Source organism: Bubalus kerabau, chromosome 1 (genome assembly GCF_029407905.1).
Source record: "Bubalus kerabau isolate K-KA32 ecotype Philippines breed swamp buffalo chromosome 1, PCC_UOA_SB_1v2, whole genome shotgun sequence".
Taxonomy (NCBI): Eukaryota; Metazoa; Chordata; class Mammalia; order Artiodactyla; family Bovidae; genus Bubalus; species Bubalus kerabau.
This window is the reverse complement of record NC_073624.1, coordinates 162,315,256-162,336,947: the sequence shown is the minus strand read 5'-3', so window position 1 is coordinate 162,336,947 and position 21,692 is coordinate 162,315,256. Positions and strand designations below refer to the sequence as shown.

Below are 21,692 nucleotides of genomic sequence, written 5' to 3'. Positions count from 1 at the left end.
TTGGCTTTTGGTTAACAGGTTTTATTGATCATTTACAAAAAAGGTTGACCGCATGCAAGTTGTAAGGATGCTGCATTCCCTGTGAAGGGCAAACATGATCCAATCTAGTCTTGAAACCCATACCCATTTGTTCAGCCTGGGCTCCTAGTTTGTTAGAGCCCAGCTGTTAATACACCCTGGGTTGTGGACTGCAGAAACCCCAGCAAGGAGCTTGCACACCAACACATTTGAGTAACACCTCCAAACACCGACTCAGAAATCAAGAAAACCACATACGCATACAATCTGTGGTTAAATTCACAGACATATCCTAGAGGGGTTATGAGTGAGTGGAGTGAAATGCAAGGAACTGTTCTGTTTCTCTCTCTAGGCACGTATCTGTATCTCCTCTTGGCAAGTGTCCTTAAAGTCAGATGGAACTTCTTTGCATTAAGTGAAGCTTGCATGTCGTCTGTTGGGGGCAGGGGTCACAAGCAGAGGAGGTGCGGTCCGAATAGAGGGACATGCCAAGGAGCCCAGAGCCCTCAAACCAGGTTCCTGCCGCCAAACTTCTGTGACCTCTGGTGATCACGCTCCCTCTCGGGAACTCGTTTTCGTCATCTTGGCAAGATGGAGCTTCTGCTGGCTGTGCGGCCCAGCTCTGGTTGTTTCTGACAACGGCTGGCCTGGGCTGCATGGGGGATGTAGTTGGGGGGAGGTGGGGATGGGGAGGAGACGTGGAAGGGAAGCTATGCCATGGTCCAGCTCCAGCCATCTTGGATCAGTGGCAGCACCCTACCCCTAGCACAGCGCCTCCTGTGGGTGCTTGGCAGAACAGCTGGGAGGTTCCTAATACTTTGTGGAAGAGCTGCACCCCAGAGAACTGGCCAGGGGAAAAACACTTCCTATTTGTGCTGTCTTGCACTTGGTTAAAGCCCTCATCACTACTACTTGTTTTGATCCTCACCCCAGGCCTGTGAATAAGGCTGATTCACGTTCTTCATTTTCCAGATGAGAAAGAGGATGAGCCTTCCCAAGGTTATCACACGTCAGCAGAAGAGCTGGATAAAACAGAAGTCTCCCCAGACCTCAGCCCTACTCTGTCTCAAGGACTTCTAGCGGGACAGCTCCTAAGGGTACCTGCTGCTCCTGCGGATGTCTCTGGGGCAACCAGCTTGGCTCCAGCCATCTCTGGGCCCAGGGCAGCCCTGGCTGGGGCAGCTGCCCTCGCTCCCACAGAGTCCATCTTATACCTCTGTGCCCCTGGTCCAGAAGGGGCATAGCAGGGGCACCCAGTCTCTGCCCAGACCCCACCCTCCACCCTCCAGTGGCTTTTAAGCGCAGGACCACAGTCGGCAAGTTCTCAGTGCATCCTCACTCTCTAGCTGCATCTGGTTTCCCACAGCCTGCAAGGTTCGCTGACCCTCAGCCTTAGTCAGCCCCTGAGCCTTTTTCAGCTCCTGCTCTTAGCTGGAGGCTTCAGGATCCAGGTGCTAGTCAACCTTGTCACATGTGGCCAGGGCTCTGCTCCCAAACTAAGAAAGCTGGGGCCCCAGCAGGACCCAAGCGACACTGTGAGGTCTGGAGTTGGAGAATAGAAGACATCAATCTGGCTCCTTGCTGCTGCCCAGCCTCTGCTGTACGGGGAGCGTTGCACATGTGCTGAGGAGTTGGGTGATGGGGAAGTATTTCCCAATTGCAGTCGTAGCCAGAGGAATAAATCCTTTGCCCAAGGCATTGTCCAGAGTCCTGGTTATGGGGGTTACACCATTGTACAAAACAGGGGTGACCCTAAGGAGCAGAGTTGCAGAGCGTGGCCCAGGCATCAGGGCAACTGGAGTGGGGAGAGAGGGGCCACAGGACACAGTCTAGAAGTAAGCTTTGCTGTGTAGATTCTTCTTCTCGAACTTTTGCCTGAGCTCAGAGACCAGAGCTGACTGGACGGGGCTTCCCACGGCCTTGCGTTTCACCACGGCCCTGGGTTTTGGTGATGGTTGTTGGGGCTGCTGAGGGGCAAGCGAGCCAGAGACGGTAGGCACCATCCAGGGGGCCTGGCCCACGCTGGGTGCCGGGCTGGGTGGTGGAGGGGGAGCGGGGGCTTGGGGGGGTGGTGTGCTTCCACGGCTATTGTTGTTGCAGTTCTCATTGGGAGGAGCCTCTTTGAGCACAAACTTGTCAGCGGCCTTGGTCCTTTGGAACTTAAGCCACTCGATGCGGACGCTGCGGGGTGCAGGGCTGGGCCGCTTGCGGAGCACTCGCCGCACCGGCTGGACCCTGTTGGACTTCTTGTTGCGCCAGAAGGTGGCGGTGGAGATGAGGACGGTTATGGCCACAATCATGGCCATGATGCCAGCCAGCACACCCACGGCCTTCATGGGGTTGTCTTTGGTCTGCATCAGGAAGGCGGCCATGGGGCTTCGGGACAGCATCTGGAAGAGAGGTGCCCAGAGGACAGAGGAGGGGCCCTGAGTTCCCTTAGGCCAGATGGTTTTAAGCTGTCTGGGGTCAGTTGTCCCCTAGAGAATCTGATGAGAACTATGGGCTTTATTCCAGGAAAAAAAAAAAAAAACCACATAAAAAATACAATGCAGGCTGGATTGGATGAGGAACTCCTGTATTAGCTGGCACTGCTTCCCTTTGATGGGGGTGGGGGGGTTCATATCTGCCCAAGTGTATTAGGAACCTCTTAAGGGATGACTTCCTGCCAGACACTGAGCTGAGAACCGCACATGATTTTACTTCTGCCTTTCAACACGCATGTGAAGGAGGCATCATGAGTCCCATTTCACAGGAAGGGGAAAGACTTAGCAAAGTCACACTGCTACAAAGTGTTGAAACTGGTATTTCGACCTGAGTCAAAGCCTGTGCGTTGGATGGCACAGGTAGTCTCTGTGAGCACTGGGTGGGTGTCTTTGGAGGAAGGTGGTCTTTCTCTCTCTGGCCATGTTGCAGGGAGGTCTGAGCTGGCCTCTGACCAACCCTCCCCGTGGGCTTTGTACTCACCTCAGGGTCTACGATGTCAATCTTGAGCAAGGCTGTGGTGCTGAAGGATGGGGAGCCACGGTCCTTGGCCTGCACCTCTAGGGACCACGTGCGGTCCCCATTGGGCGTGATGTTGTGCAGGGCATCCAGGGATCGGATGGAGTTCTTGAGCCAGATCTCCCCCGTGTGTGCGTTGATGTCGAACACATTGGCCGGCTCTGCGTGGGTGATGGAATAGTCCACTAGGTTGTTGGGCTCTTCTGCGTCCTGGTCTGTGGCCTGTGCACGGGGAGGGATAGGCGGAGCTGGACTCCGAGGGTCCTATTTGTGTCCCCTGGCTGAACCGACAGGTCATATGCGGTTTGCTGGGTTGATGGGAAATGGTCCTAATCCTATTTTGAATGAGTGGAGCTGGGAGAGGAATTGCATGAGCCGGGTCTGTGCTTGGCTATATACGTGTGCTGTCAGTCTCAGAACAAGCCCAGTCAAGTCAGTGCTGGTAAGAAACAAAAAGCCTGGAGGCTGAGCGTCTTGCGTAAGGATGGAGAGGGAGAAGGAAGGGAGCTGGGGTCCAGAGTCAAGCCTGTTGGGTTTTGGGGTTCATGCTTCCTCCATGTTGGGAAGGCAGAGCAGTGGAGGAGCAGTGCTGTGAAAGCAGGCAGACAGCTGTGTGAACTCAGGCCAACCAAACATGCAACCTGCCTGAGCCTCCATTTTTTAGTCTGTAAAGTGGCAATAATATCTTCTTTCTCAGAGGTTAATTCTGGGTGGAGGTGGGCATGGGGATATACAGTGAAAATGTTAATCTCTAAGTCATGTCCAATTCTTTGTGACCCATGTCCATCCTTTGCGGTCCCATGGACTGTAGCCTGCGAGGCTCCTCTGTCCATAGAATTCTCCAGGCAAGAATAGTGGAGTGGGGTGCCATTCCCTTCTCCAGAGGATCTTCTTAATCCAGGGATCAAACCCGGATCTCCTTCATTGCAGGCAAATTCTTTACTATCTGAACCACTAGGGGTATATAAAGTACCTTAAAAATCATTGCCTATTTCAGGAGTCCAAGATATTTGAAAAGACATTCTTAAGCCGCAGCACCACTTGCAGCTGCAGGAACAAAGCTTTTTTTTTTTTTGGTCTAAGAATGATGGACATTTAGACACTGGCACCAGGCTCATACCTGGCCAGTGCCACACCAGGGGTGGGCAGAGCAAGGACAGAGAGGAAGGGAGTGGGCACTGCCGGGGCAACAGCCAGGCTGCTGGTGTGGGGGTTGCTGGTGGCTGCTGGGGGGAGCAGGGAGGAGTTAGCCACAGTGACTCCAGAAGTGCCAGGTCCAGGATGGCCAGAGTCAGGGGCTCACGCAGAGCCTGGCATCGTCATGTGGTTGGTGCCCACGGAGGGGCGAGGCCAGCCTTCAGTCCATGGTGAGAGGGTGGAGGGGCCCAGCAGGCAGCAGCATCTCCAGCCAGGTTCTGGGCATCTGGCTAGCAGCTCCTGGATACAACAGCTGGACGCTGGGCGGCCTGCTGAGCTGAGTCGTGGCTTCTAGCCTGTCGGATGCTCATGTGGGGAAACGCCGTGGGGACCCTGCTTCCCCAGGCCAGTCACTCCTGCAAAGCTTGAAGGGAGGGTCCCCATGGGGCTCTAACCAGAAGCATACACAAGCTGCCAGCATTGGGCCCACAGATCCTCTCGGACAGTACTGGACGGGTGGCTGGCTCCCACAGTGGGCCCGAGATACTAAGGCAGGAAGCCACCTAAGCCCGCTGGGGTGGGGCAGGGAGAGGACAGGCTCCGAGGGCCTGCAGCTGGCCAAGTGTGCAGTGACCAAGCCACAATGACAGCTTGGCTACTTTTGAAGCTCACCTCAATTTTCACCGGGGTCCCCAGCACCATTGTCTTCTCCTGGAGGCTCTTTCCAAACTGGGGGTAGTGGTCATTGACATCCAGCAGCGTGATGAACACCTCGGCCAGGCTGTACCTGCCCTCCATGTCCTCCGCCTTCACGTAGAAGTTGTACCTGGAAGTGGCCTCAGCGTCCAGGCTGGCCCAGGGCTGGGTGTAGATGATCCCGGAGGACGGGTGGATCAGGAAGCTGCCGGGCACAGAGAGTGCAGCAAGGGTGTGCAGTACATACGTACACGTACATATGTGTGCACACACATGCCTGCAGTAAGGAGCCACCTCCAAGAAGAGGCGGCGATGCATTGGGCAGCTTCTCTGAGCATCCCATCTGTTCCTTTCCACATCCTCACAGTCTGACTCAGGGAGGCAGGGCCACTCATCTATTTACTATCAATGTTGAACTTCACCCGAGTCACAGCCCTTCCCTCTCCTCCCATGGCCTGCCTCTCCCCAGCCCAGCACTGCTTGCCTGGCCCCGGGGCCATGAGCCCCAGCTCCAGGTTGTGGTGATGACCTTACTTCCCTCAGATGCACCTCATCAGGTGTATCCCCTCTGCCTTGGGCTCTCTACAGCTGCCCTTCATTCCCGGCCCCCAGGCTCACCTCCCCAGCCCAGGTGCCGTTCGGCCCAGGTTCCTCCTGCCTTCAGCACAGATCCTCCTCCACCCTCAGCCTCCCAAATCCCGTGCCCAAGGCCCTGACTGGGTTTCTGGATCTACTCACAGGTCGGCCCCAGATCCATAAATGGAGTATTTGACTTCACCCCAGGGACCTGAGTCTGGATCCACAGCCTGGAAGAGAGAAAGCTCCCGGTGGCCCAGGTCCCTTTGTCAGGGCATGTTGGCAGCCCTTGCTTTCAAGGTCCACACGAGGATTTGGGTGGGGTGGGAAGATTGCCCAGCTGGGGAGAACTGGAGGCCTGCACTGGAGCCCTAGTTTCGCCTCAGGTCTAAAGCGTTGGAGGAACCAGATCTGGAAGGCCTTCTACTTATCGTTACATGTCCTCATTATCATCCTGAGAGGTGCTGTTATACCCATTGTACAGAAGAAAAACTGAGGCTCAGAGAGGGCACGTAGCTTGTCCAAGGACACAGCCAATGAATGTGGGTTTATCAAATCAAACAGGAGCCCAGGTTTGTCTGACTTCACAAGGGCCCCCTTCAGTGGGGCTCACAACCCCACCCCCAGTCCCTGGGGCAGCCCTCAACCCACTGTGACAGCCAACACGTTGGAGCCCCCGGGGGCGTTCTCGGGGATCCTGGCGACGTAGTAGTGGGAGGTGAACTTGGGGACGTTGTCATTGGTATCCAGGAGCTGGATCACGACATCCGCCGTGGAGCTGAACTTCTCTGGGGTGTTCACTTCAATGGCCAGGAGCTGGGGAAGGAAGGAAAAGGAAGATGTCTGGATGCCAGTTGCTCTGCAGAGAGCCTGTCACATCCTGTCTCGGTATCACCCGGCACCCACCTGCCTTGCCTCCCAGTTTCTCTGCTGCCAGCCAGCTATTCCTGCCGCCACCTGCAGGGGGCACCTCTAAGGCAAACATCATCCCCCTCCCCCCCCCCCCTCCGCCCCGCCACCCCCCACCGCCCCCACGCCGGGCAACTGACTGCCGGGTTCCTTAGAGTTGGCATTTGCATTGGAACCAGTTTCTTTTGCTCCATTGGTTTGCATGTTACTTTTTTTTTTTTTTGCTTTCAATTTAAAGCAACTTTGCTTCATAATATAATTTAGTATCTGTTAGAGCAAATTCTTGCCTCATACTGTTTTTTTCCCAAATTCCCTGACTGTTCTTATCTGTTTGTTTCTCCAGATAAAAGCCAGTATAATTGTGTCGAGTCCCCTATGTCCTCCCCTAAGGAAATTTTGGGTAAGATTTAATTGAAGTGGTATTAGATTCTTTATTAACCTGATGAGAATTTGCATTTTTGAACAGGGTTTGTCTTTATATTTCTCGCCTTCTTTTATCTTTTTGTTAAATTTGTACATTTTTTGTTCTTTATATGCTCAAATCTTGTTATGGTAACTCTTAGGAATTTTATTTATTAGTTGTTCTTATAAAAGTTTTCTCTAATTCTATTATTCTCTTTGCTATTTTTTTGGAATGCAGGCAAATTATTAGATTTTGTGACCTAACTTTGTAATCCATCATGTTAGCAACTTTGCAGTATCTAACAATGTTTTGATCATTTCTTTTAGATTTTTCTAAGCAAGCAATCACATCATCTAAAAACAATGATAACTTTATCTCTTTCTTTCTAATGATTCTACCTTTTATTTCCTTTCTTATTTAGGAATAACGTTTAATTCTAGGAACGGTGTTAAACAATATTGGTAAGAGCAGGTATCCACGTTTTGTTCGTGACTTCAAAGAATGCTTTTAAAATTTCACTTTCATTGGTTGATTGATTGAAGTATAGTTGACTAACAATGTTGTATAGAATTTCACTTTTAAGTATGATGTTAGCTATCAATATGTATGCATGTATAATTATAAATAATTATAACAATTTAAATTAATATCAGCAAAGTACTTTTTCTTTTTATTAATATTGGGTTGGTCAAAAAGTTTGTTTGCATTTTTCCACAACATCCAACATCTTATGGAAAATTCCGAATGAACTTTTGGGTCAACCCCCATGTTTATTTACATATTTATGTAAATATATATTATTTTTATGTGTTTATCATTTTGAATAATTCCAAATGCAAGGGAACTTTTCTCATCCTTTGCTAAAGTTTTTAACAGAACAATTGGCATGTAGAGTGCAAACAAGAAAACATCTCTCCTGATGATCAAAGAGTTTTTTCTCTCAGTCTGTTCACATGGCACATTACATGGGTGGTTTTTCTTTGGCCCACCCTCCTCCTTGCATTCCTGGGGAGAGTTGTAGACAGACACTGGAGCTCAGTGAGGCTGTGGAGTAGAGGGGAGCTCTTGCATCATACTTTTCCTCTCCCCGCTGCTCCCCAAGTCAGAAGGGGGAGCAGAGGGAAAGAGTAGGGCTAGGAGGGGTAGGGGTGACAAGAGACCCCCACGGATGAATCTAGGTACTACTGTGACAGCCCTGCCCCCGTTCAAGGTCCTGCACAGCATCACTTACCTTGAAGGTCAACACTTTGGACTTTTCAAAGTCAATGGCGGCTGAGTTCTCCACAATGATCGTGACTTGGGCTTCATTCAGGACCGTCTGAGGGACCACTCGGAAGATGCCCCCAGGTCCCACCAGCCGCAAGTTGAATTTGGCATTGGCTCCCTGGGCAACAGTTTGGAGAGCAGAAACAGGGAAGATGAATGAGAATGAACCTCATTATAGAGTCGTGCTGTGCAAGGAGACTTTGCATGCCCTTGACCCTGGGAGGTAAGTATTCTTAGGAGAGGTGATCAAGAATCAGAAAAGCTGAGTGAACTATGAGGACTAAGCGAAGAAACAAGCACAGAAAGCCCAGCCCTGCGCTGGGCACAGGACACATTCACAGAGTCTGGAGGGTCAGACACAGAGGTGCTTTTAGTTTTTAAGGCCTCATGCATGGCTTGCAGGACTCCATCGCCCAGCCAGGGGTTGGACCCTGGGCACTGGCACTGAAAGCCGGGAATCCTAACCACTAGGCTACCAGGAAACTCCCAGAGGTGCTTTCTTCCGACTGGCTTTTCTTTTTAATTGATTGTGAATATCTTTAGGCCATGCAGCTAGTCTCTGGTTACCTACCCTCCCTCCTCTCCCTCTTGGTTACCCACTCTTGCCTCATTCCTTTTGTGACCCTCTAGCCCCGGTGACATCAGTGGGGAAGGTTCAGGCAGGCTCAGCTTTGGGCCTTGGTCCCCAGCGGTTTGCAGGAAGACAGGTGGAGGGCAGGACCACAAACCTGGTCTGAGTCATTGACGGTGATCTTGAGGCCCCGAAGAATCTCCCCCTGGGGCGGGTGCTCATACATGGACAGCTCAAATCTGTTCTGGGGTCCACTCTCCCCATAGAATGTCGGTGGATGGTTGTTGAGGTCCACGATCCGGATGGTGACAGGCACCATGGCCTGGGCAGCTGGAGTCCCTGCAGAGCTGACCTCAGTCACCTGGGTGGGGGACAGGTGGCTATGGCTGTGTGGCAGGCTGACTCCAGCATGGCCCCAATGATCCCTGCTTCTTGGTATCTATGCCCTCATGTAATCTCCTCTTTTCTTAGAAAAAGAAAATTTATTTGTTTGTACCAGGTCTTAGTCAAGGCATGTGGGATCTAGTTCCCTGATCAGCGATTGAACCCTGGGCCCCCTGCACTGGGAGCATGGAATCTTAGCCACTGGACCACCAGAGAAGTCCCTGTAATCTCCTCTTTTTGAGTGTGGCTTGGCCTAGGAACCTGCTTCAAACTGATAGAATATAGTAGAAGTGATGAAATATCATTTTGTGATTAGATTAGATCATAACTTCTGTTTTTTAGCAAAGCAGACAGCTCTGTTGACAGCTTCTCTGATGTTTCAAGGAACTAATGGTGATCTCCAGTCGACAGCTGGAGAGGTTCTTAGTCCAACAGCCCGAGAGGAAGTAAATCCCGCCAAAAATCCTTGTGGGCCCAGAAGCTCATCCTTCCTTGTCGGGCTTTCAGATGAGAACCGGGTCTTGGTTGAATATCTGTTGGCAGCCATGTGCGAGACCTTGAAACTGCGGACCCAACTAGGCTGACCCTAGATTCCTGCCCACAGCAACCACAGTGTTTAAATATGTGTTGTTTGAAGACAATAAGGTTGTGGTACTACATTACAACAGTCCTAGGAAACAGTGCTATTGCTAGTCCTGTTTTACAGATGAGGCGGGAGGGGTCAGGTGGTCACCAGGGGTCACACAGCTGGACTATAAGATGCGTCTGATTCCTTAGTCAATGCGCTCTCCTCTGCATCATACCGACCCCTTCTTGTAGCCAGACACAGGTTCAAACCCTAGCTCTGCCATATTCTGCCCTTGTGTCCACTTGCCAGGGGGAGGCTGCAGGGAAGGCAGGTGGGGTGATGCAGCGTGGATGACTAATTCAGCCTGCAAGCCGGGGCTGAGTGTCCACAGGTACCTCATGGGCATGTGGCAAATGTCACATGAGGCCTGGAAGGGCTCCCTTCCCCTTCCTATAAGCAGGCTCCGGCCTTCAAATTACTGTCCTCTAATCACCCTCCCGGACTCCACTCTGTCATACACTAGCTGCTTCATAACTCTTCTTTTTAATTTTTAAAAAAATTTTATTTATTTATTTTTGGCCACATCCCAAGGCATTCGGAACTTCCCTGACCAGGGATGGAACCCATGACCCCTGCATGGGAAGGGTGGAGTCCCCGCTGCTGGGCCACCAGGGAAGCCCCACTCTTCTTTTCTAGAACTTATTCCTCTGCCTCCTTTTCGCTCCTCCCACTCAGCTGTCAGCCTGTCCCCAAGTCAGATGCTTCACGCAGATCCCCACACCGCATGTGGCACGGCCACTCTCCCTCACCCTCCCGCGTGCTCCATCCCCTCGGCTAATGTGACTCCACACTGCAGGTTGGTCTTGACCCCATCTCTCCTTCACCTGCTCCTCCCTCTTCCTCACTCTTAGTCGGGATGCTCCAGCAGTGGTGTTCCCAGCTAGTGGCTCCTCTCTCCCCCCAGCCCTCCTCTGGGCGGTCTCATTCCCTCCTAGCCTTTCACAGCTACCTGCATGTGGATGTTGTCTGAAGCTCACACCTGTACACTCAGGTGTGGATTTTCAACTTGAATGTCCCCGAGGCACCAAAACGCATCATGCCTGTCCTATTCAACTTGCCTCCCCTCCTGTGTTTCTGATGGTGTGGATCTACACTGGCTTCTTCCCTCCCTCTCCTCTCCCCGACCCCTCACAGCCACGTTCCGTGGTGTCCGCCTCCTTCATAGTTCGCAGCCTGTCCATTTTTCCCATCCCACCTTCCCTCACCTCCATGGGCCCTTGCCATCTATCACCTGGGCTGACGGCTCTCCTGCCCTGCTTCTCATCTGATTCCCTTCAAACCAGGATTTTCAGATGCCAGGCCAGGACTAATGCCAGAACCACCCGGGAGCTCGAAACATGCAGAGTCCTGGGTTTCCCCCAGACATACTACTTTCCTATCCCCCGTAGCGGGCCCTGGAAATCTTTGTTTGCCAAGCTCTCTGAATCTGAGAATCCCTCTAGTTTAGTGAGCAGAGTGAGCTTTTACAAGACTCCGATCCTCTTCAAAACCTTTTCATGGCTCTTCACTGCTCTTGGGCAGGACTAGCTATATAGTTTGCAGGCTCAGTGAAAAATGAAAATAGCTGCCCCTTTGTTAGAAAATTGCTAAGAATTTCAAGACAGCAAGAGCAAAGCATTAAGCCCAGCGTGGGACACTTCTAATTGCGGCCCCGAGTAATCATACAGGTTGCATGGCCACAAAGCTGGCCCTGTTGCAGGAAAAATCCATACCTTGTATTCAGAGCCTTTGCTCCTCTGTCCCCTACTTGGGATCCAACTGTTTCTCCATTACAGGCTGATGTGGCCTCTGGCTCAAGTCCCACTTGCTCCTCATTGTCCCCCTGGTATATCATGTGCTTTCACTCCCAGCCTTGGCTCACTAGGCTTCCCTCGCTTGCAATGCCTCCACCTGCCCCAACCAACCAATGCTCCCCACACCTCTCTGCTTCCCGGGTCCTACCCACGTTTAAGGCATTGCTGCTCCCATCCTGCCTTCTCTGCCTTGCCTCAGCTCCCCACACCAGGTACCACCTCTTGCAGGTGTTCCTCCCCCTGACTGTGGGCCCTGAAGGGTATGGGGGGCGGCCAGGGTTTTATCACCTTTGGTGAAGAAGGCCAAGATCGAGGGAGGTACCTGTACATGCAGCTCATACACCTCTCTCCGGAGCTGGGAAGGGCTCTGCATCACGGAGATGGCTCCCGACGTCTCATTAATTTCAAAGGCTCCATCACTTCCTGTCACAGAGAGATGTGCCCTGCAGTTCTGAACAAGGCCACACGGTGGCGCAGGGGAGTTGTGCCAGGCCTCACAGGGTATTTCATTCAAGCCTCCTGTATTATTATCTGTGTCTTGCCAGTGAGGAAGCTGAGCTCAGAGGGGCTCAGTAACTTGTCTTAGGTTACACAGTGAGTGCAGAGCTGGGACTTCAAGTCACTACTTTCCGGCTCCCAGGTTGCCTAGTGTTTTGCTTCTCTCATGCATGCATGTGTCGTGTGTGGGTAGGTGTGATGGAAAGAGAAAGGAGAAATAAAGAAGTACAAAGGGAGGGAGATAAGAAAAGGGGGAGGGAGGGGAGAAAATAATGGGAAGAAGGAAGAAAAAGACTGGAGGAGGAGAAGGAGTAGAGGGAGAGGCAAGAAGGTGGCAGAGGAGATGGGGTGGGCTGGGTGCATGGTAGCTGTGTGCAGGCTTGCAGCTGTGGAGGAGAGGGAAGGCAGTCAGGGGTCTGTGTGCCTGGGAGAGAAGCCTGTCTGTGACGGTGGGCACGTGTGCACGTGTGAGCTGCTGGAAGGGGAGTGTGCAGCAGGCATGTCCCAGGGACAGGGTCAGAGGAAGTGATGGTATCTGAGTGAGGGCATGGTGACGTGTGCATGTGTGTGGGGCCAGGCACCAGGAGGGTGCCAGCTACTGAGGGCTGAAGAGCCCTCCCCGAGCTGGCTCCTCCTGCTCAATTGTTGCCCAATTGTGGAAGGAGGCAGCAGACTCAAGCCCAGTGGGAACTTGGGATAATTTAGCTTCTTTGAGCCTCAGTTTTTCTCATCCATACACAGGGTGAGTATTAAGGACACCCTGAATCATCACTGTATTTAATTCACTTAATTCAGTAATATGCTCTAAGCCAAAACATTTAAAGGAATGAGAAGAAAACGTAGCAATTTAGAGTGTAAGACAGCTTGCCACCCTTTCCTATCACAAGCATCCGGCCATGAGCGTGAGGGAACCTGAGCTGGCGCCACGTGTGCTGAGCTCAGGAACACCACTGCCCCTCCCCAGCTAACGCGCCGCTCCCTGCTACTGGACTTGACGACAAGCAGGGCCCAGAGCAGATGCCCAAGGAGACGTGCCGCCTCCTGGAGGAACCCAGCCTCTCCTCTCCACGCACTTTGTCCTTCTGGCCTATAGATGAGGAAACTGGGACCCACAGAGACTGGGGATCTCACCCTGCTCACCCAGGGATGTGTACCTACAGCCCAGCAATGAGCCCCAGACTCACCATTCACCAGACTGTAGAGAACACGGTTGGGTTTGCCCTGATCTCCATCCATGGCAACCACCGTCAAGACCTCTGAGCCCTGGGAGGAACAGGAGCAGCTGCCTGAGGCCAATGTCGGGGGCCGGGGGTGGGGGGTGTTGGGCTTCTCCCTTCCCCAGACTCTGCTCCCATCACAGAGGGGAGGTGCCACCACACTCGAGAGTCAGGCCTGTGCCAGGCCCCATCCTTGCTCTGCAGGGAGCTCATAGCCCCCTGGCCTCCCAGGGCTGGAGGGACAGCCTGAGCCCCACTGCTTGCCCTCCACATGGGTTGGCACATAGCTGCCCAGGGACACTCAGGGCTCCTGCCTGGGCCTCCTCCTCACACCTCTTACAAGCCTCCTTCCCCACACACCACCCTCAGGCCTCACCTCTCTTGCCCACCTTCCAGCCTCACACCTGCTGTCTCATCTGTCTTTGGCCTTCAAAAGCACCTGAAGGGAGAGCCGGGAGAGGGGCCAGGCAGAGGAGGTCCAGTGCAAAGTCCAGGAACTAGGATTTTGTCCTGCGGCTGCAGGAGCTGCTCAAAGGGTTTGGAAAGCTGTCTCAACTGACAAGCCCTGTTCAAGCCCTGCCTGCCACCCTCTCCTACCTCCCTAGGCAGACCCTTCACCCCAGAGGGCTACCCATGCTCATGGCTGCTTCCTGACTGTCTTCTCCCCCTATTCCTGGCACCTCTTTCCCCCTTAGCTCCTCAGCAGGACAGTCTGGGCTTCCCCCTGCTCTGCCCTACAGCCCCCATGGGGGAAGCCCAGCCTTTCTCTCTCCGTCTCTGTGTCCATCTCCGCCACTCAACTTGCAACTTTTGGAAAGGTGGTTTCTCAGCTTGGACCCAGCACATAAACGGTGCTCAGCAAGTGTTGGAAATAATGAGAAACTGGGGAAGTGAGACTAGAGGATGTAATTCCATTCCATGGAGAGTTCTGGAACTGTGGCCAGCTACGTGAGAGTTGACTCCAGCCTAGCCCCTGCTGGCTGGGAGCTCATGGTCTGGTTGGGGGGCATAGTAACACATGGGTGCACCATAGAGGGGAAAGTGGCACCTGGGCTGAGTTGAGAAAGACGAGGGGCATTGTGCCCATGGCCACATGCCAGGAGAAGGGAAAAGAGTGGGGTGGGGAGATGGGCTGGGCTGAGTAAAGGACGTAGCCGGCTCCTGGGTGGAAGGTAGGCCAGCCCTCGGATTCCAGGCCCAGAGCTGGAAACTGAGAGGCCAAAAGGGGCAGAGGCTGAAGACAGCCTTTGAGCTAGGCCTGCGTGCGATGTCTGACAAGGGTGATTCAGCAGCAAACTGTGGGAGAACTACTGGCCCAAGGGGCCTCAGGCTACCGGCTTGAAGGGAAGGAAGCAAAACTTTGGCGCCTCACCTCCTGTGCAGGGTGCAGGAAAGGCCCCTTTAAACCAAACCGTCAGCTCTCCTCCCAGCCTCTCTTTACAGCCCTTTGGAATGGCTGACACTTGCAGCCAGGCTGGGGTAAGTGTGGATGAGTGAAGACATGCCTGGCACAGCCCTGGCACCCAAAAGGTGCTCCACACACGAGCAGCTTCTTCTTCCCCCTTAACGGCCTGTGTGTGGCCTGAGTCAGTGAATCCAGAACTGGCCGCCATGTGAGGCGAGCGAGCCTGGGCTGAGCCTAACCATCTCCACTGGGGTACCCTTGAGCAGTGCAAGGGACAGGGCGGGAGGCATCTGGAGGTGCCATGGGTTGAGGGGTGCAGCTACCCACCGGAAGGGTGTCCTCGTACACATAGCCATAGTAGGGCGTGCCCACGAAGACAGGGCCCATGTCCTGCACATCCTCCACATTGACCGTGACCACGGTGGTGGCTGAGAGCACCACGTCGGCCCCTCGCAGCTTTCCCCCGCCATCCTGCAGAAGAATCAGAGAATGAAGAGAGGTTGGGCTCCAGAGTCGAGCAGACTCCCGTGGAATCTGGCTCCTGCCACTGACTGGCCTCGAGGCCAGCTGCCCGCCCTGTTTCTGTGTGCTTCTATGCCACTTAGAGATAATTTTCCCCCTCCTACGGATGTTAGGAAAATTAAATGAGATAATGCATGAAGGTCTTCAGCCAGTGCTCAGCAGGTGCTCAAAAGCGTTCCTTTGGAAAGAGGGTTAGGTTTCTCTCCAGGGAAATCATCTCTGAAGAGTAGCAGAGGAGGAGGAGGTCAGAGCCAAAATCTCTCCTCCCAGCCAGGAGTCCAGCCGCAAAGTCTCCTGAGAATCTTCAAAGAATATGAGGTGGACCCACGCCTGAGGGTACATCATAGAAGTGTGCACCCACCAAGCCAGCCCTCACGGGGAAACTGGCAGGCAGGGTTGGCTCAGGCCTCCTGACATACACTGAGGGGGCTGCCCTGTGGCCTATGTGACAAGCAGGGACTTTCCTGGAAAAGAAAACCAGGGGCTTAGAAGGAAGGCTGGGGTTTCCTGCCCTCGAGGGGAAGAGCAGTCACTTCATTTGAATGCCTGCTGAGTTGCAAACCCTACACCACACACTTTAGAAATATGAGGAATTTAGTCAAGTTTTGGGGTGGGCAGATGAGGAAATTGAGGCTCACGGTGGGTACTTGGTCACACAGGCAGAGGCAGGATGGACGAGCCTGGACAGAGAAACGGAGGCGCCCAGAGGCCGGGCTGTGTTGGATGTGAGGGCGTGGCCACTGGGCCTGCAGAGGGGAGGCTGGCCTGTCAGTCCTGAGGGGGCGGACGCCCTCTCCCGGGAGGGAATACGCCCTCTCCGACCCACAGACACCAGCGTCCCTGAAGAATATGTCTGCGTCCGGCAGGGTCTGCTCAACACAGATCCCGAGCAGCAGCAGCCCCACTCCCGTCTCGGTGGTACCGTCCGTCCCCTCCACCGTAGAACCTAACTGCTCCCATCCAAGGGCAGCTTCCCCCTACGGAGGCTGAGGACTGCCTGGATGCTCCCATTCCTCCCTTTCTGTTACCTTGGCAACCACAGTGACGAAGTGGGCCCGGGCCTTCTCGAAGTCCAGGATGGCCCCGGCCTGGAGGCGCAGCACCCCGCTGTGGCGGTCCACGGAGAACTCGGTGGGGTGCGGATTCTGTAAGAGCGAGGGGCAGGCTGGGCCCTGGGGCAGGCCCAGGCCGGCCCCAGGAGCACCCGCTCTGCTTACTGAAAGGGAGTCTTCACCATCCTTTGTCACAGGAACTCCGACCTAGGGGCTTAGGTGCAACTTCAGGGCAGTCAGGCTTTCCTGTCTCCAGAGTCCCCCTTCCTGGAGCTCAGGCCTTCCCCTCCCCATCCCTCAGTCCAACCAAGATGTTCCAGCAGGGCCTCAGGTTTTCTCTCGGCCTCAGCTGGAAAACAACGGGGCCCAGCTCGGGGCTAAACCCTGGCCCAGAGTTCCCAGGTGGAAACGGTCAGCAGCATGCTCTAACCTAGAGGAGGTGTGGACTGAAAGCCGTAGAGACAGAGAGAACCTTCAGGATCTTCCACCCCCACCATTAAGTGACTGTGGGTCAGCCAGGCAGCATCTGGGTGGGGGTGGGGGGAAGGTCAGGTGGGGACAGGAGATGATCTTTGATCTGAAGAGGGGGTCACTGTGGGTCAAGAGCTGTTGCTGGAGCTTCTCATGGGTTTAATCCTCACAACGGGCTTCGCAGGTGGCACTAGTGGTAAAGAATCCCTTTGCCAACGCAGGAGGCATGAGAGACACAGGTTCGATCCCTGGCTCAGGAAGATCCCCTGGAGGTGGGCATGGCAACCCACTCCAGTATTCTTGTCTGGAGAATCCCATGGACAGAGGAGCCTGGCGGGCTACAGCCCACGGGGTTGCACAGAGCTGGACGTGACTGAAGTGACTTAGCACATTCACACACAATCCTCACAATCCAATGACGATGTGCTTTCCTCTTTCCCACTCGACGCTGAGCAGGGAAAGTCACGTAATGGTTGAACCCCTGTGTGGGAGAAGTGGTGGGATCTCTCCAGAACCCATGGAGCCCAGGGGTGTTGCCAGGATTTCTAACCACTTAGCTATACTACCTTGAAAATTGTGAAAGCGAGAGATTAAAAGTGGAGAGAAGAGGAGGAGCTGTGGAAACAGCAGCTGTTGGGGGGGAGGGCAATGGGTTCTGGAGGAGCTGGGGGAGAGGCAGGAGACATGGGGTGGGGTCTCTGCCTTTAACAGAGTGCATTGGATGGACAAGGGCGGGGAGGGGGTGTTACAGCTCTGCTCCTCCTGAGAGCTGCCTCCCCTTCCCTTTTTCCTCTTGACAATTCTAGGCCCAGACAGGTTTCTTTTACTCTGTGTGGGTACCAAATGCCCAGGACATCTCCTGGGGAAGGGATTGGATGGTGGTGAGGTGAGGGTCCTGAAATCTGGGGAAAGGAAGGCAGGTCAGCTTAGTGGGAGCCAGATTGTGCCAGTCAGGGGAAGATGGCTTCTGCTCAGGCCAGTCTCATGTCCCCACTTGTTGGTCCCTCTTCTGAGTGTACCGAGACCTCGCTGGAATGGGACGCACTATCTCTGATAATCTTTGGGAATCGCTGAGGCTCTGACCTGATGGATGGAGGTGGAGGCCATCCAGGTGTCCCCACCAGCCCAGGCCCCTGGTTACTTCCTGAGCACCCCACCTTACCTTCAGGAAGTAGGTGACGCTCCCTGCAGAGCCGGTGTCCCTGTCCACTGCTCGGACCCTGGCGATACTGCTCCCAGAAGGTGTGTCCTGAGGGGCCACAGCCACAGAGGGTCAGTCCCAGGAGCAGTGACAGGAGCTCAGGGAGCTGGGGTGTGGGGCATGGAAAGGTGGGGTCAAGGGAGTGAGGGCTAAAAACAGGTGAAAGGCGGCCATTGACCCAGGGAGCATGAACAGGAGGAGGGGCCTTGGTAGAGGAGACACTCGAGTCAAAGTGGGGTCAGGAGAGGGGAAACAAACAGACATCCTCCTTCTGAAAACAGCTGCAGGGAAAGAGCGAAGAGAAATCTAGGGCTCCCAGTAGACAAAGGTTTAAATATGAAATGACTGCAAACAGTTAATAAACAAGGGCATATTCAGTATCACCAGGGGTCACATACGTGCAGCTTAGAGCCAAAAAGAATAGCGTTCTCCTACTGAATTAGCAGACATTTAAAACTGCAAGAATCCCCAGTGTGGGCCAGGAACCAGGAGACACACCCTTTCCCATCTTCCAGGGTAAAGGCAAACAGGTTCCATTCTGGAAAATCAATCTGACAATGCCTCACATGTACCCACGCTTTGACCTAGCAATTTCAAGTCGTTCCCATCAGAGAAAAGGAACTTTTAAGTTCAGAGTTTGATGTTCCTTACGATCGCAACAATTTAAAGCACCTTTAATATCCAGACATAAAGCAATAGTTCAGTAAATGCTGGAAAGCTATTAAAATGTTAGGTACCCCAACTTCACGATTACAACTTCATGCTTATGTTATAAATTCAGTGAAAAAGAGACTGCAGAAAGCATATGTTTAGTGGTCACAACTATGTAAAACAAACAGAAAACAAGAACCTATAATCACAGAACTGACGAGAAGGAAATTCCCCCAAATTAAACAATGTTGTCTCAAGCTGGCGGGATTAAGAGTGGTTTTTTAAACTCTTTATATTTCTACTTGTCTGTATATTTCACACTTCCACAATAAGAGTACACTAAAATTCTAATGGAAAATGGTAAATAAACATTCCTTTGGAATAATAATGAATGTATGAGGGGATGGCAATGGAGGTGGGGGGGGGAACACAAAGGGGAGGGGTCTCCAGAGGTTAGTGAGTGATGGAGGGGCTCTTCCCTCCAGTGCCCAGTTCCCCTTGGCCAGGTCACAGGTCAGTCCAGAGGACAGGCCACAGGTTGGTGGGAGTCCATCAACACTGCTCGGGGGCCCCTCGCTCACCTCGGGAACCTGGACAACGTAGGGCTCCTGGATAAACCTGGGCGCCTCGTCATTGGCATCAGTAACTAGGATTGTGACTTTTTCCGCCACCTGAAAAGAGGCAAAGGGGACAGGAGTTGGGAGAGTGAGACCTTCTGGGTGATAAAGGAACAATGTCCTCTAACACCCCAGGTGTAGTCTCTGCCCCCTTCTCCCCTTCCTTCCCCCTTCCCTCCTTCCTTCCCTTCCTCCCTCCTTCCTTCCCTCTTTTGGTCATTCATGAAGCACATGTTATTATTAAGCAACCACTTGACGCCAAGCACTGTGTTCTGTCTGATGGTGTGAAATTTGCAGGGTGGAGTGGTGGGCAAAGTTCAGCATGTACAAGCGTGTTATCATTCAGCCTGACAACAGCGACATGCTGGGCGCTGAGGGCAAGGGCCTGCACCTCATGACTCTGGAGGCACCGTGCACCCCAACCTAGCTAAAGGCACCGGTCTAGGTGGCTGCATTCAGGGGCTCCGAGAAAAGGCATCTGACCCAGCCTAGTGGAGGACACCAGGGAGGCCTGGGAAGCAAGCCATTTGTCGGGTGAGAGGGAAAAGGGGGTGGAAGGTATGTCAGGAAGCAGCAGCAGCAGGGGCAAAACGCAAAGTGAAAGGCCAGGTGAGTTCAGAGAACAGAACGGAAGCAGATTTAGGGCTAGACGGCTGGTAGGGCGAATGTGGGAGAGAAGCTGGCTGAGGCTGAGGGTGTTCCGAGTGCCAGTCTGAAACTAGGGTCCATCCCGAGGGTAGTGGGCAGCAGCTGGTAGCACCTTCTGAGCCGGGGGACTGTGGCCACGCAGGACTGTGTTGCACAGTGGTGGCTCCAGGTTGGGGTCTGGGAGTCTTGGAGGGAGGGGAGCCCCTGGGATTATCTGAGAAGCACTAAAAAGGGATTGGTGCAAGTGGAGGCTGTGTAGGAAGAGGCAGGGAGGAGGGATGCGTGCCCAGGTATTCAGCTTGTGCGATGAGGGTGGAGCCAAGAGCCAGGCTGGAGGAGTGGTATCGGGGCAGGATAGAGGAGGCGCTGCTTGAGGAATGTGGGGGTGCTCCGTCAGAAGGGCAGCAGGCAGGTCTGTCTCTTCCCGCTCTCTCCCTTCCATCCCTTCTCTCCTATGAGCTCACTGGGGACAGATCTTGTTGGACTTCATCTGGGAGCCCCCACCCCCAGCCCCTGGGGGAGGGCATAGTGCTTAGAGGCGGGGTAGGGGGGATGGGTGGGGGGGTGGGGTGAGGGTGGGGGGTGGGAGGTGGGGAGGAGTAGGGGTGGGGGGAGCTGCAGTGTGTACTCACCAGGTTCAGCCCATCGGAAATGCTGATAATGGCTTCAATCTCATCTTCCCTCTGTGAAGCACAAGGGCAGAGTGAGGATCCGGGAGTCGGAGGTGCCCTGAGGACCCCCGAAGCTGGGCACATCAGAGGGGCCCTGGAGCAGGGCAGGGTGGCCAAAAGCTTCCTCCGCTACCTCTGGCTACGCTCATGCTTGAGACCCGGTTTGGGGTTTAACCCATCAGGAGTTCTCATAAAACACCCTCCTGCTAGAATGAGGAGAGTTGCTAACCGGTGTGCTGGAGGACGAAGGAAGGGGTTTTTCATCCTTTAAAAAATGTTCCTCTTTCTTCCTTTCATCTCTGCTGCATTTCTCTGTATCCTATGGTTCCTCAGAGATCCAGGTCTGTGGTGTCTCAAACCCTCCCCGGGATACCGTGGGGCCTCAGTGAGGAAGGAGGTCCCCCGGTCCTGCCCTGGGTGACAGGCAGGGGCAGCACCGTCACACCTCCTCTGCTGTGTCCCCACCGTTTCCTTTCTCTGGGCTGGGGGAGTCTGCTGGCAGCACCCCACAGCTGGGGTCCAGGCAGCTGGTTCCCCTGCCTGGCATGGGGTCTCACAAGAGAAACATAGCCTGTCCCCCGCAAGATCAGAGCGCACAGAGGGACGTAGTTTTACCCAAGTCAGACCTGCCCTTAAAACCAGTCTTTCCAGCCCTGATCTGCTGGCTGAATTTTCTGTGACTTATGAGACCTCTCCAAGGATGCTCTTGAGGGAACCTTCCAGGCCACTGAGGTCCTCTGCACAGCGCAGGCAATGCTCCTCCCAGGTCCCCTACCTCTCTGTCCAGCTCTTCAATCAGGGTGATGTTTCCCAGATTGGGGTCAACTGAAAAGACGCTTCTAGCACTGGGGTTAAAGCTGATGTGGTAGGAGACAGGGTCTCCCTCAGGGTCTGTTCCATTCAGGGTGTACACATGAGAGCCTGGAAGAAGACAGAGGGGACACGCTGAGCACTGGCTGCTGACCTCGCCTCTGCTGGCTGCTTCCCTCTCTTCCTCTTTATTAGTCACTGCTTTACAGATTGTAATCTAGAATATAGACTACAGAGGGCTTCAGGGCTGCTGGGTTTAACTCTAGGGTCTCTGCCTGGAGCCAAGACTGGAGATGGTGGAGGAGGGAAAAGGGAGGAGTCATTAAGGTGGAGCAGAGAGCCAACTGCAGCATTGTTCCCCATGCTTGGACTAGTTCTTCAGAGAATTCTCAGCAGGTGCTCCTTTTACACGCACCTGTCCTTACTCTCAGGGTTCTGCCCATCCAGTGAAGGAGAGGAAGTGCGAATCTCCCTCCTCCTCCCCCATCTCTGCAGATCCCAGAGAATTCATTGTTCTTGGGCCGTTTTAAAGCTTAGAGCCCTGGGGC

General features: G+C 53.7%; 1 protein-coding gene across 1 annotated transcript in view; it reads right to left on the bottom strand.

The window, feature by feature from the left end:
• CDHR1 (cadherin related family member 1) overlaps positions 1-21,692 on the bottom strand; it is a 29,982-nt gene continuing 8,290 nt past the window's right edge. The window contains exons 6-20 of the mRNA XM_055587524.1: positions 21,110-21,255; positions 20,296-20,346; positions 18,980-19,069; positions 17,709-17,795; positions 16,052-16,168; positions 14,829-14,972; positions 13,064-13,142; positions 11,704-11,804; positions 8,734-8,937; positions 7,971-8,123; positions 6,079-6,243; positions 5,590-5,657; positions 4,828-5,056; positions 2,983-3,240; positions 1-2,408 (exon numbers count right to left, since the gene is read on the bottom strand). Coding sequence (XP_055443499.1) covers positions 1,848-2,408; positions 2,983-3,240; positions 4,828-5,056; positions 5,590-5,657; positions 6,079-6,243; positions 7,971-8,123; positions 8,734-8,937; positions 11,704-11,804; positions 13,064-13,142; positions 14,829-14,972; positions 16,052-16,168; positions 17,709-17,795; positions 18,980-19,069; positions 20,296-20,346; positions 21,110-21,255 — 2,453 coding nt within the window. The 3' untranslated portion in view covers positions 1-1,847. The remainder of the gene's footprint in view (positions 2,409-2,982; positions 3,241-4,827; positions 5,057-5,589; positions 5,658-6,078; positions 6,244-7,970; positions 8,124-8,733; positions 8,938-11,703; positions 11,805-13,063; positions 13,143-14,828; positions 14,973-16,051; positions 16,169-17,708; positions 17,796-18,979; positions 19,070-20,295; positions 20,347-21,109; positions 21,256-21,692) is intronic.